This window comes from Salmo trutta, chromosome 2 (assembly GCF_901001165.1).
Source record: "Salmo trutta chromosome 2, fSalTru1.1, whole genome shotgun sequence".
NCBI lineage: Eukaryota > Metazoa > Chordata > Actinopteri > Salmoniformes > Salmonidae > Salmo > Salmo trutta.
The window spans coordinates 37978632-37992430 of record NC_042958.1 but is presented as its reverse complement, the minus strand read 5'-3'; the positions used below and the strand labels follow the sequence as shown (position 1 = coordinate 37992430).

Sequence of the window (13799 nt, the reverse complement as noted above, 5' to 3'; positions counted from 1 at the left end):
CCCACATTAATTATGGCCTGCTGGCCCAGTGTCATTAAAAATATGTCAAGCCAGTGGATCTCTTAAGTCACTTGCCCGACAGTGCATTTTTTTATTCCAGTTCAACATTTACCTGCTCTGTCAGTCTACCATTGAAAACCATTGAAGACTACATGCTTAAATGTCATGCTATTTGTATTGGGAGAATATATTTGGTTGTTCGTTCAGGGACCACCACGCTCCCGCGAGTCACAACTTCTCTAGCAGTACATGCATGAGTTGATGCCTTCACACAGCACACGCCAGCTACCCAGAGCAAAATGAAGCACCCATCAATCTACTCGCTGAGCTAATTTATTTTAGGGTGATTTACAAATGTAAACCTTCAATAGTGAAAATACTAGCAATATCAAATTTGATTAGTCACATGCGGCAAAAACAACAGGTGTAGACCTTAGATTGAAATGCTTACTTACAAGCCCCTAACCAACAATGCCGTTTTAAAAAATATGAATAAGTAAACAGGGAGTACAGGAGGGGACTGAGCACGCACCCCTGGGGGGCCCTGTGTTGAGGATCAGCGTGGTGGATGTGTTGTTACCTACCAGCAGCTCGTCATGAAGTCCAGGATCAAGTTGCAAAAGGGAAGTGTTTAGTCCCAGGGACCTTAGCTTATTGATGAGCTTTGAGGGCACTATGGTGTTAAACGCTGAGCTGTAGTCAATGAATAGCATTCTCTCACAGGTGTTCCTTTTATCCAGGTGGGAAAGAGCAGTGTGGAGTGCAATAGCGATTGCGTCTTCTGCGAATCTGTTAGGGCGGTATGCAAATTGGAGTGGGTTAGGGTTTCTGGGGTAATGGTGTTGTGAACCATGACCAGCCTTTTCAAAGCACTTCATGGCTACAGATGTGAGTGCTACGGGTCGGTAGTCATTTAGGCAGGTTACCTTAGTGTTCTTGGGCACAAGGACTATGGTGGTTTGCTTAAAACATGTTGGTATTACAGACTTGGACAGGGAGAGGCCTTGTGAATGTTGACGTGTTTAAAGGTCTTACTCACATTGGCTGCGGAGAGCGTGATCACACAGTCTTCCGGAACAGCCGGTGCTCTTATGCATGTTTCAGTGTTGTTTGCCTCGAAGTGAGCATAGAAGTAGTTTGGCTCGTGTCACTGGGCAGCTCTCGGCTGTTCTTCCCTTTGTTGTCTGTAATGGTTTGCAAGCCCTGCCACATCTACAGAGTGTCAGAGCTGGTGTAGTACAATTCGATCTTAGCCCTGTATTGAAGCTTTCCCTATTTGATGGTTCGTCGGAGGGCATAGCGGGATTTCTTATAAGCTTCCGGGTTAGTGTCCTGCTCCTTGAAAGCGGCAGCTCTAGCCTTTAGCTCAGTGCGGATGTTGCCTGTAATCCATGGCTTCTGGTTGGGGTATGTACGTACAGTCACTGTGGGGACGACGTCATCAATGCACTTATTGATGAAGCCAATGACGCATGTGGTGTACTCCTCAGTGCCATAGGATGCTCAATGCAAATATGCTGGCTGCTGATGGTAGTCTGCATAAAGAAAGCTATAAAAAAGACACCTAGCATTCATATTGGCTAACCTACTGTAGCCATGTCAATCAGGGTTGCCAGGTCTAGCAAAAATGTCAAGCCCAATTACTACTCAAAACCCACCCAAAAGGCCTTTGAATATGTCGCAAGAGAAAAGATAATTTGCCCTTATTAAACTCGGCAGATAATTTTCCATTAATGGATGTTGATTTTAACTTGTTTGATTGCTATGATTAAGCAATAAGGCACAAGGGGGTATGGTATATGGCCAATATACCATGGCTAAGGGCTGTTTTTATGGATGACGCAGCCGTGGTATATTGGCCATAGACCACGATCCCGGGGTGTCTTATTGCTATTATAAACTGTTCACAAACGTAATTTGAAGAGTAAAAAGTATTTTTTTTTTGTCATACCAGTGGTATATTGTCTGATATACCACGGCTTTCAGCCAGTCAGCATTCAGGGCTTGAACCAGGTTTATAATTGTAAATAAATCCCATTTGCGCATGTCCGTAACTATAAATAAATCCGACAGGAGAGTTTAAGTCATTAAAGTTGGCCAGAGGATCTCAAAATCTCTGATCAAGGAACACTTAGACGAACATGAAAACACTAATGTTAGGCTATTTTCTGGTAATTGTGCTGTTATGTGCCATATGTTAAGACTACAAACTGTTATAAATGGCCTATTTGCGAGATTAACTTGTCATTTCAATAGGCATAGGCTACAGACTAAAATCAGGTAGCCTATAGCCCGTGATAGCCTACATCTCATTTCATATAGTCTACAGTAGCCAAGATGTAAACTGAACGATTTAGCAGTTTGCTTAGTTCAAATTAAGACCCATTTATTCAACATGAATAGCGAGGTGATTTTGAGGTAAGTGCTTGTTTCCCAATAGCCTGCTGGAATAGGCTACTGAGGATTGGGTTGTAATTTCAGTCACATAATTAAATATTAATAATATGTATATGAACTGAATATGCTTGTCAACAGCAGCCTGTTTTTTTTATATATATTAGTTAAATACCTGTAGCCTAGTCTGACTACTGTTACGGTCAATCTAATGCGTTCTATCAACTGATTAGCAACTGCGATAGAGCTTTGATAACTTCCAATTTAATTAACTTAACATGTCCATGAATAATAATTGCATATTAACATAAGGCTACAACAACAAACTGAAGTTATAGGCTATTTATTAAAAAAAAATTGCCAGCTCCAGGTAGCCTACACAAGTGGTACATTGATTTGCAATGACTCCAGTGATATCATTTCAAAATATGTATTGTATCAAATGGTAGCCTACAATGGCATATAAAATAATAGGCTACTTGATGGCCAACAGAGGCAAATGTATCATTCTCCACATTTAATGTCAGTTTCATTGAGGACTTTTCTGCAATAAAAATAACCACCTGTGCGAGATCCATCACTTCCATTTAAAATTTCCACTTGGGCAGTCCCCGAGACCCAAGAACTGAGCATGCATAAAACACTTCACTTGATACTGTTTCTTTAAGCAAAGTCAACATTAGAATGCAGTTTAAAACACCTAGCGAATTTATGTAATGTGCTCTAGTGCGCCCAAAGTCGTTTTCCAGTGCTTTGTCTCCATTATTTCTTGATGTGCATCAGTTCTAGTGTATTAATGTTTTACAGAATATCAAATCAAATTTATTTATATAGCCCTTCTTACATCAGCTGATATCTCAAAGTGCTGTACAGAAACCCAGCCTAAAACCCCAAACAGCAAGCAATGCAGGTGTAGAAGCACAGTGGCTAGGAAAAACTCCCTAGAATGGCCAAAACCTAGGAAGAAACCTAGAGAGGAACCAGGCTATGAGGGGTGGCCAGTCCTCTTCTAGCTGTGCCGGGTGGAGATTATAACAGCACATGGCCTAAATGTTCAAATGTTCATAAATGACCAGCATGGTCAAATAATAATAATCATAGTAGTTGTCGAGGGTGCAACAAGTCATTAACACAAGAGTAAGTGTCAGTTGGCTTTTTCATAGCCGATCTTTGAGAGTATCTCTACCGCTCCTGCTGTCTCTAGAGAGTTGAAAACAGCAGGTCTGGGACAGGTAGCACGTCCAGTGAACAGGTCCGGGTTCCAGCAGGTCTGGGACAGCAGGTCTGGGACAGGTAGCACGTCCGGTGAACAGGTCAGGGTTCCATAGCCGCACGGCCAGGTGGACTGGGGACAGCAAGGAGTCATCAAGCCAGGTAGTCCTGAGGCATAGTCCTAGGGCTCAGGTCCTCCGAGAGAGAGAAAGAAAGAGAGAGAATTAGAGAGAATAAAGGGTTGGAAATAGGTGTCTCCATAATGACAACCTGTGCGTGCTGCTCCCTCTTGCGATGTGACTCAGCAGATAGCTGTAGAAAAGATGTTGTAATTGTTCTATCTGTGGCTCTAGTGCTCTCTCAACACACACACACACACCTCCGTCCCTCCCCACCAGTCACTCAGCAACAGCCTGTCTCATTGCCTGACAGTCAGGAGCAGGTCACAGTGAAAAATATATATATATTAAAAGAAATGCCATGGTGGCAGCGGTGCAACATAGAAATAGCTCAAAAACCTGCAACCCGCGACCAATAACTGTTCACCCACTAAATAGTTTTCAAAGTTGCCCAATTTGGCAGGAAAACTGTGAACATGGCACCACTGATGTCAGTGTCTCTTTTAGCGTCCTATTTTCAAATCTTCTTAAAATTACGTACTTTAGAAACAAAAATGATGCAATTAATACAATGCAATTCTAAAGAATAGTGTAATGACTTGCATTGCTAAGTGATATTACACAGCTTTTCAATACATATTATAATAACCAAATGTTGCCTGTTATTAGCTGAATATAGAGAGAACGCATGCCAACCTATACCCTGCATGACCCCAATGCATTTAAGAACTACACCATGTCCGGGCATATGGTATATGGTATCTATAGGCTATTTGCTGTGCTTTGATTGACGAACATCAAGCTGGACTAGTTTATAGGTGTCGAACTGACTAAGTCGATCTCGTATATCCTTGCCATTCATATATCATATGTCGTAGTTATATGTCCATGGTATCACATCCAGTATAAAGGAAGTTAGAGGTAGTTTCACCAGCCATTGCTAACTAGCGGTAGCGCAATGACTGGAAGTCTATGGTATTTATTGCGCTAACGGTAGTTAGCAACTAACTTCAAACTGCACACTGAGACATAATAGGGCTGACCCCAATTATTTGATTCTTTGGTTGTTAGGCTCTTGGTTAACCTAGATTATTTTAGTCGAGCAGTTTTTCCTAGCCACCGTGCTTCTACACCTGTATTGCTTGCTGTTTGGGATTTTAGGCTGGGTTTCTTTCTGTACAGCACTTTGTGACATCAGCTGATATAAGAAGAGCTTCATAAATACATTTGATTGATTAACAAATGTACAGTACCAGTCAAACGTTTGGGCACCTACTCATTCCAGGGTTTTTCTTTATTTTTCTTATTTTCTACATTGTAGAATAATAGCGAAGACAACATAACTATAAAATAACACATATGTAGTAACCAAAGAAGTGTTAAACAATTCAAAATATATATTTGAGTTTCTTCAAAGTAGTTACCCTTTGCCTTGATGACAGCTTTGCACACTCTTGGCATTTTCTCAACCAGCTTTATGAGGTAGTCACCAGGAATGCATTTCAATTAACAGGTGTGCCTTGTTAAAAGTGAATTTCTGCTATTTCTTTTCTTAATGGGTTATGACAAATCGGTTGTGTTGTGACAAGGTAAGGGTGGTTGGTATACAGAAGATAGCCCTATTTGGTAAAAGAACAAGTCCATATTATGGCAAGAACAGCTCAAATAAGCAAAGAGAAACGACAGTCCATCATTACTTTAAGTCATGAAGGTCAGTCAATCCAGAAAATGTCAAGAACTTTGAAAGTTTCTTCAAGTGCAGTCGCAAAGACCAAGCGCTATGATGAAACTGGCTCATGAGGACCACCACAGGAAAGGAAGACCCAAAATTACTTCTGCTGCAGAGGATAAGTTACAGTTAACTGCACCTCAGATTTCAGCCCAAATAAATGCTTCACAAAGTTCAAGTAACAGACACATCTCAACATCAACTGTTCAGAGGAGACTGCGTGAATCAGGCCTTCATGGTCAAATTGCTGCAAAGAATTAAAGGACACCAATAATAAGAATAAACTTGCTTGGGCCAAGAAAAATGAGGAATGGACATTAGACCGGTGGAAATCTGTCCTTTGGTCTGATGAGTCCAAATTTGAGATTTTTGGTTCCAACCGCCATGTCTTTGTGAGACGCAGAGTAGGTGAACGGATAATCTCCACGTGTGGTTCCCACCGTAAATCATGGAGGAGGTGGTGGGATGGTGTGGGGGTGCTATGCTGGTGACACTGTCTGTGATTTAGAATTCAAGGCACACTTAACCAGCATTCTGCAGCGATACGCCATCTCATCTGGTTTGTGCTTAGTCCCTGCTATCATTTGTTTTTCAACAGGACACCGACCCAAATGCCCCTCCAGGCTGTGTTAGGGCTATTTGACCAAGAAGGACAGTGATGGAGTGCTGCATCAGATGACCTGGCCTCCACAATCACCTGACCTCAACCTAACTGAGATGGTTTGGGATGAGTTGGACTGCAGAGTGAAGGAAAAGCAGCCAACAAGTGCTCAGCATATGTGGGAACTACTTCAAGGCTGTTGAAAAGCATTCCTCATGAAGCTGGTTGAGAGAATGCCAAGAGTGTGCAAAGCTGTCAAGGCAAAGGGTGGCTACTTTGAAGAATCTAAAATATACACTGCTCAAAAAAATAAAGGGAACACTTAAACAAGACAATGTAACTCCAAGTCAATCACACTTCTTGTGAAATCAAACTGTCCACTTAGGAAGCAACACTGATTGACAATACATTTCACATGCTGTTGTGCAAATGGAATAGACAACAGGTGGAAATTATAGGCAATAAGCAAGACACCCCCAATAAAGGAGTGGTTCTGCAGGTGGAGACCACATACCACTTCTCAGTTCCTATGCTTCCTGGCTGATGTTTTGGTCACTTTTGAATGCTGGCAGTGCTTTCACTCTAGTGGTAGCATGAGACGGAGTCTACAACCCACACAAGTGGCTCAGGTAGTGCAGCTCATCCAGGATGGCACATCAATGCGAGCTGTGGCAAGAAGGTTTGCTGTGTCTGTCAGCGTAGTGTCCAGAGCATGGAGGTGCTACCAGGAGACAGGCCAGTACATCAGGAGACGTGGAGGAGGCCGTAGGAGGGCAACAACCCAGCAGCAGGACCGCTACCTCCGCCTTTGTGCAAGGAGGAGCAGGAGGAGCACTGCCAGAGCCCTGCAAAATGACCTCCAGCAGGCCACAAATGTGCATGTGTCTGCTCAAACGGTCAGAAACAGACTCCATGAGGGTGGTATGAGGGCCCGACGTCCACAGGTTGGGGTTGTGCTTACAGCCCAACACCGTGCAGGACGTTTGGCATTTGCCAGAGAACACCAAGATTGGCAAATTTGCCACTGGCGCCCTGTGCTCTTCACAGATGAAAGCAGGTTCACACTGAGCATGTGACAGACGTGACAGAGTCTGGAGACGCCGTGGAGAACGTTCTGCTGCCTGCAACATCCTCCAGCATGACCGGTTTGGCGGTGGGTCAGTCATGGTGTGGGGTGGCATTTCTTTGGGGGGCCGCACAGCCCTCCATGTGCTCGCCAGAGGTAGCCTGACTGCCATTAGGTACCGAGATGAGATCCTCAGACCCCTTGTGAGACCATATGCTGGTGCGGTTGGCCCTGGGTTCCTCCTAATGCAAGACAATGCTAGACCTCATGTGGCTGGAGTGTGTCAGCAGTTCCTGCAAGAGGAAGGCATTGATGCTATGGACTGGCCCGCCCGTTCCCCAGACCTAAATCCAATTGAGCACATCTGGGACATCATGTCTCGCTCCATCCACCAACGCCACGTTGCACCACAGACTGTCCAGGAGTTGGCGGATGCTTTAGTCCAGGTCTGGGAGGAGATCCCTCAGGAGACCATCCACCACCTCATCAGGAGCATGCCCAGGCGTTGTAGGGAGGTCATACAGGCACGTGGAGGCCACACACACTACTGAGCCTCATTTTGACTTGTTTTAAGGACATTACATCAAAGTTGGATCAGCCTGTAGTGTGGTTTTCCACTTTAATTTTGAGTGTGACTCCAAATCCAGACCTCCATGGGTTGATAAATTGAATTTCCATTGATTATTTTTGTGTGATTTTGTTGTCAGCACATTCAACTATGTAAAGAAAAAAGTATTTAATAAGATTATTTCTTTCATTCAGATCTAGGATGTGTTGTTTAAGTGTTCCCTTTATTTTTTTGAGCAGTATATTTTGATTTGTTTTAACACTTTTGTTTGGTTACAACATGATTCCATATGTGTTTATTTCATGGTTTTGATGTCTTCACTATTATTCTACAATGTAGAAAATAGTGAAAATAAAGAAAAACCCTTGAATAAGTAGGTGTGTCCAAACTTTTGACTGGTACTGTATATATTTGCACCCATCTCAGACTAAAAGCCAATTTATGCTTGATTAGAAAATGTGGTCTGAGGCTCCATATGGAGGGTGTGATGCAATTTCCAGAGGCATGCAGAGGCCAAATCGAGCTCTGTAACGCATTGCCATGAGCCTCCTTGTAACAATACGGAGGGCTCTGTATAGCGCCACATTGACATAATTGGTTGACGGTAGGTGGGGGTGGTACATTCTCTATAAACACAAACTCACTTTCTTGACAACAGCTCTACACTGCTCCGCAAAGCGCAAGAAGTATGAATGCTCTGACTTCTGCTGAGGGCATATCGCCGTAAATGCTGCATGTCCAATGCAGACGTCAGATTGACCATGCGCACAATGGACTTCTTTCTCCAGAATGCGCGCTCTCCCTCCAATTTGTGCACATTCATTGTTTCATAACTTCATTGTGTGAATTGTTTGATTGTTAGTGTATATCAATTCCCCATAACATACAGTGCATTCGGGAAGTATTCAGACCCTTTGACTTTTTCCACATTTTGTTACATTTACAGCCTTGTTCTAAAATGGACCAAATGTTTATTTCCTCTTCAATCTACACACAATACCCCATAATGACAAAGCAATAACAGGTTTTCAGGAATTATTGCACAAAAAAAAAATATATACTAATAAATATCACATTTTCATAACTACTCAGAACCTTTACTCAGTACTTTGTTGAAGCACCTTTGGCAGCGATTACTGCCTCGAGTCTTCTTGGGTATGAGCTACAAGCTTGGCACATCTGTATTTGGGGAGTTTCTCCCAGTCTTCTCTGCAGATCCTCTCAATCTCTGTCAGGTTGGATGGGGAATGTCGCTGCACAGCTATTTTCAGGTCTCTTCAGAGAGGTTCGATTGGGTTCAAGTCCGGGCTCTGGCTGGGCCACTCAAGGATATTGTGTGCTTAGGGTCGTTGTGCTGTTGGAAGGTGAACCGTCAGGTTTTCATCAAGGATCTGTCTGTACTTTGCTCAATTCATCTTTCCCTCGATCCTGACTAGTCTCCCTGTCCCTACCTCTGGAAAAACATCCCCACAGCAAGATGCTTCACCGTAGGGATGGTGTAAGATTTCCTCCAAACGTGATGCTTTGCATTCAGGCCAATGAGTTCAATCTTGGTTTCATCAGACCAAATAATCTGGTTTCCATTGGTCGGAGAGTCCTTTAGGTTCCTTTTGGCGAACTCCAAGCGGGCTGTCATGTGTCTTTTACTGAGGAGTGGCTTCCATCTGGCCACTTTACCATAAAGGCCTGATTGGTGGAGTGCTGGAAGGTTCTCTCATCTCCACAGAGGAACTCTGGAGCTCTGTCTGAGTGACCATCGGGTTCTTGGTCACCTCCCTGACCAAGGCCCTTCTCCCTCGATTGCTCAGTTTGGCTGGGCGGCCAGCTGTAGGAAGAATCTTGTGGTTCCAAACTTCTTCCATTCAAGAATGATGGAGGCCACTGTGTTCTTGGGGACCTTCAAAGATGGATTTTTTTTTTGTTACCCTTCCCCAGATCTGTACCTCGACACAATCCTTTCTCGGACGTCTACAGACAATTCCTTCGACCTCATGGCTTGGTTATTGCTTTGACATGCACTGTCAACTGTGTGACCTTATATAGACAGGTGTGTGTCTTTCCAAATCTTTTACAATCAATTTAATTTACCACAGGTAGATTCCAATCAATTTGCAGACACATCTCAAGGATGATCAATGGAAACAGGATGCATCTGAGCTCAATTTCGAGTGTCATAGCAAAGGGTTTGAATACTTATTTGTAATACATTTGCAAAAAATTTTAAAAACCTGTTTTTGCTTTGTCGTTATGGGGTATTGTGTGTAGATTGAGGGGGAAAAAATGTATTTAATTAGTTTTAGAATGAGGCTGTAACGTAACAAAATGTGGAAAAAGTTGAGTGCTTTGAATACTTTCCAAATGCATTGTTTATCACCAGTAGTACATTTACCGTTAATTCCTATAATTTCTAATCTACTATGTTTGTTAATTTGGTTACGTTCATTTCTTTAAATGCATTTAATATTATTATTCCAGTTGTCCGTCCTGTTCTCATTTTTGGAGTGGACACATTGTTGGCAGAGTGCGCAACCTATGCTACACTTGTGAGAAACAAGTTTTGGTTTATTTAATTCCATTTACTAGTTCAGTCAATGTAGTCATTGTCTTTTGTTTGGAACGCTTCTGTCAATGTTGAGTAAGGACGCGCATAGAAGTAGGCCTATAGGCTACCAGGCCTGCGCGCAAATAAATGTGGCCATTTGGGGATCTGATAGTATTTCTGATTGTCTTAACTCACCACCACCTGTGGAGCTTCTCAAAGTGATATTTTCTTCACCTTAAACAGGTTTTTACATCCATTGAGAATTACAATCGTTCCTCAATGAATCTGAAAAATCTTACCAGCGCTCTCCCTTTCGATAATCACTCGGCGTGAAAAGGAAAAATGACATGCTCTGATCCAATAGAAACGTCGTTAAAATAGGCTTATTAGTGCTTGACTTGGGCTGAAATAGGTACTCATTTTGGATGCTGGTACTGTTTATATTTAGGTGTAGGAGCTCCACAATAAGTTTGAGCTAATATTCTATAAGAGGAACAGGAGCTCAAGCAGTAGAAAATTTGAGGTTCCGGTACTCCGCTCTGGTGAGCTCCTGCCCAAGTCAACCACTGCTTTTTATCCCTTGTGCAAATGGCCTACAGCTGTGTCTGTCCAGAGCTCACTGGCAGGAAACTGAGGGCCAAGAATATTTTATACAATGTTGCAAGTTCGTTTCAGACAGGCCATGTGTAGCCAATGTGATTTGATAAAATAAATATCCTGTCATATTTTCGACCTGCAGGCTGCAATGTTTTATTTGTTGTCTTTATGTAGACTATTTTTACATAGTTGGCAATGGTTTGTATCATTTTCATTTAGATTAGAATTTTAATTAACCACATGACAATGATTTTGAGATATGAAGACGTTATATTAAACTTTCATTGACCTTTGACCCCTTCGATCCAGCGGTGTGTGATGTCACTGACCAGCAGATGGGTCAGAGAGTGATGACCCCGCTAGTGGAGGAGCCAGAGCCTGACCTCACCCTTAAATCCCCTAGCATTGCATTCCCTCTCGCCAACTCTCCCGTGCCCCCAGAGCCACAGGTAACCACACACGCAGCCTCCTTCCCTCTTGTAAGGTAATAATATAAGTAAATGTTGATGTGTTGAATTGATACTCAGCTGTGCAGTGGTGTAAAGTGATTGTGACAGTGATGGTAAAAGCTTCTTTGTTCTCTCCACAGACTGAAGAGGAGAGTGTGGCGGAGAAGAAGCCTCCTCGATTCCAGCTGTCCTCCCTTATCCCTCAGGAGAGGATCGACTACACCGCCCTCATAGACGAGCTGGGTGAGACTCAATCCTCAATTTGTCTGTGTGTGTCTTTCTGACTCTACATGTCTTTGTTCCTCTGGGGTCCCTATAGGTGGTGTGGTGCTTGACAAGCAGTGCTTTGACCCCAGCTGCTCCCACATCATTGTGGGGACCCCTCTGAGGAATGAGAAGTACCTGGCAGCCATGGCCGCGGGGAAGTGGATCCTGCACCGCTCCTACCTGGAGGCCTGTCGCTCCGTGGGACACTTCATCCAGGTCACGATCTGGCCGTCAGTGCATCAGACCACCACAACATGCCTATATTTCTTCCACATGCTTCTAGGCCCAGCTTGTTTTATTAAACCTTAATTTAACTAGGAAGTCCCGATGAGGTCAGAAGACATATTTCACAAGGGAGACCTGGCCAAGAAGGACAACTCAGTAAAAAAACATATTGTTTATATATCTTGACTGTGTGTTCCAGGAGGATGAGTATGAGTGGGGCAGTAGCTCCATCCTGGATGTGCTACCGTCCATCAGCTCCCAGCAGAAGAGGCTGGCGTTGGCCGCCATGCGCTGGAGAAGGAACCTGCAGGACCGCAATGACCAGGAGGGATCATTCAGTGGTTGGACCGTCATGCTGAACATCGACCAGACCAGAGTGTCAGGGTTCAGACGACTCCTGCAGTCTGGTGGAGCAAAGGTTCAAACAAAGCTCTTACTCTGTCATAATGTACCTCAATCTTTTCTTCGCTTACTGTGTCTTAGTATGGGAAAAACTACTAAGAAGCTACTGCTTTTCTCTTTCATACTTGCCTTTGTAGATATTGACACGTGTACACTTCTGAATGTCAATCCCATCCACCCTCTCCTAATCTCTCTTCTTCCAATCTTTCTTTCCTCTCCCTTACCCTCTCTCCAGGTTCTCCCCAGTCCCTCTCCATCTCTGTACAAGGGAACCACCCACCTGTTTGCAGAGTTCAGTCGGTTGAAGCCAGGAGACATCCGGGTGGACGTGTCAGAGGCCATGTCCCAGGGGGTCAAATGCCTAAAGCCAGAGTTCATTGCAGACTACCTCATCCAGGTTAGTGGGACTGTAACTAAAATGCAGAACTGCCTCACAAAGAGACTGCGGAAGGCATTTTTTGTTGTCGGACTACTTTAAAGGCGGTTTATATCAGTCATTTTGGGAAAGTCTGAAGTGAAACCTTGGTTAATGTTTGATCCATAAAGTGGTTACTTTCCTTCATTTAACAATACAATGTGTTCAACCTTCTCCATAAAACCCACCCTGGCCAGTGAATTAAAGGTTATCCATGTAACATTTCCACATGTAAATAGTGCTAAATATCAATTACATACCAGTAGTAGCAAAAGAGTAGAAATCCACCCAGGTAAAACATGCTTATTAGAACGCTGCGTGACACTGCAAATTAGCTTTTTTTTGTGACTAGCCAGGCCGGTTGTTTTGTGTACAAGTTTTTCACGTCCTTGCAACAGATGATTTTTGGGATTATGATAAGGTAAGAACCAGTACTAAGCCATTTTAGCGGTTTCTATGTCCTTGAAAAACCATGAAGGAATCGATATGATGGCTTAAATATAACATGTTGCTCCTTTAAGAAGAAATAAAATGATGGAAACTAAAACTCCTCTCTCATATGAGTCTGTCATTTTGTCCAGGAGCCTATTCCACCAATAGAGATGTACTATCTGCCTGAAGCTGCCCAATGTCTGCCAGCGGGCACAGATGCCATCCGCGCCACACCCTCCCACAAGCGCAAAGCAACAGGAGATTCCTCAAAGTTGAAGAAGACTCGCCTCAAGTAAAAACATTGTCATTTAGAGCTTTGGTGTCAACTAGTAAATTCCATCATTTTAGAAATGCCCCTGCAAGCCATAATGATATGTCTGTAAATAAGATTTTTTGATTAGCTGTATGAAAATAACATTTATTTGACAAGTGTTTGTGTCGTTGTGATTGATTGGTGCTTTCGTCTGAGACGAATGTTCTCAAGCGCTCAACCCAGAGATGCACTGTCAATTTATGTCCTGTAGAGGGAACTCTACAATCGGATTGAATCCCCTGCATAGTACCTGGAGTGTATTGTCCTTTCACAGCATCGCATGCTGTTCCATTCAGCTTTGCACCTCTGAGTTTAATGATGGAAAAATCAGTAACATTCCTACTTTTTTCCCCCTCCCTTTTCTCATTGACAACGTGAGTCATTTCTGAGATCAATTCTACCTTCAGTGATAATTGCATTGGTTCAGGGTGTGTCACACCAGTGTCTCTTTGACCCATGCTGTCACAC

The 13799-nt window shown here is 43.2% G+C and overlaps 1 protein-coding gene across 1 annotated transcript in view; it reads left to right on the top strand.

Annotated features, from left to right (window-relative positions):
• Positions 1-13450, top strand: part of LOC115163057 (DNA topoisomerase 2-binding protein 1-A-like) — a 53820-nt gene extending 40370 nt beyond the window's left edge. Inside the window, 6 exon segments of the mRNA XM_029714653.1 lie at positions 11138-11277; positions 11418-11520; positions 11597-11760; positions 11969-12187; positions 12407-12568; positions 13168-13450. Coding sequence (XP_029570513.1) covers positions 11138-11277; positions 11418-11520; positions 11597-11760; positions 11969-12187; positions 12407-12568; positions 13168-13314 — 935 coding nt within the window. The 3' untranslated portion in view covers positions 13315-13450.
• The last annotated feature ends 349 nt before the right edge of the window (positions 13451-13799 follow it).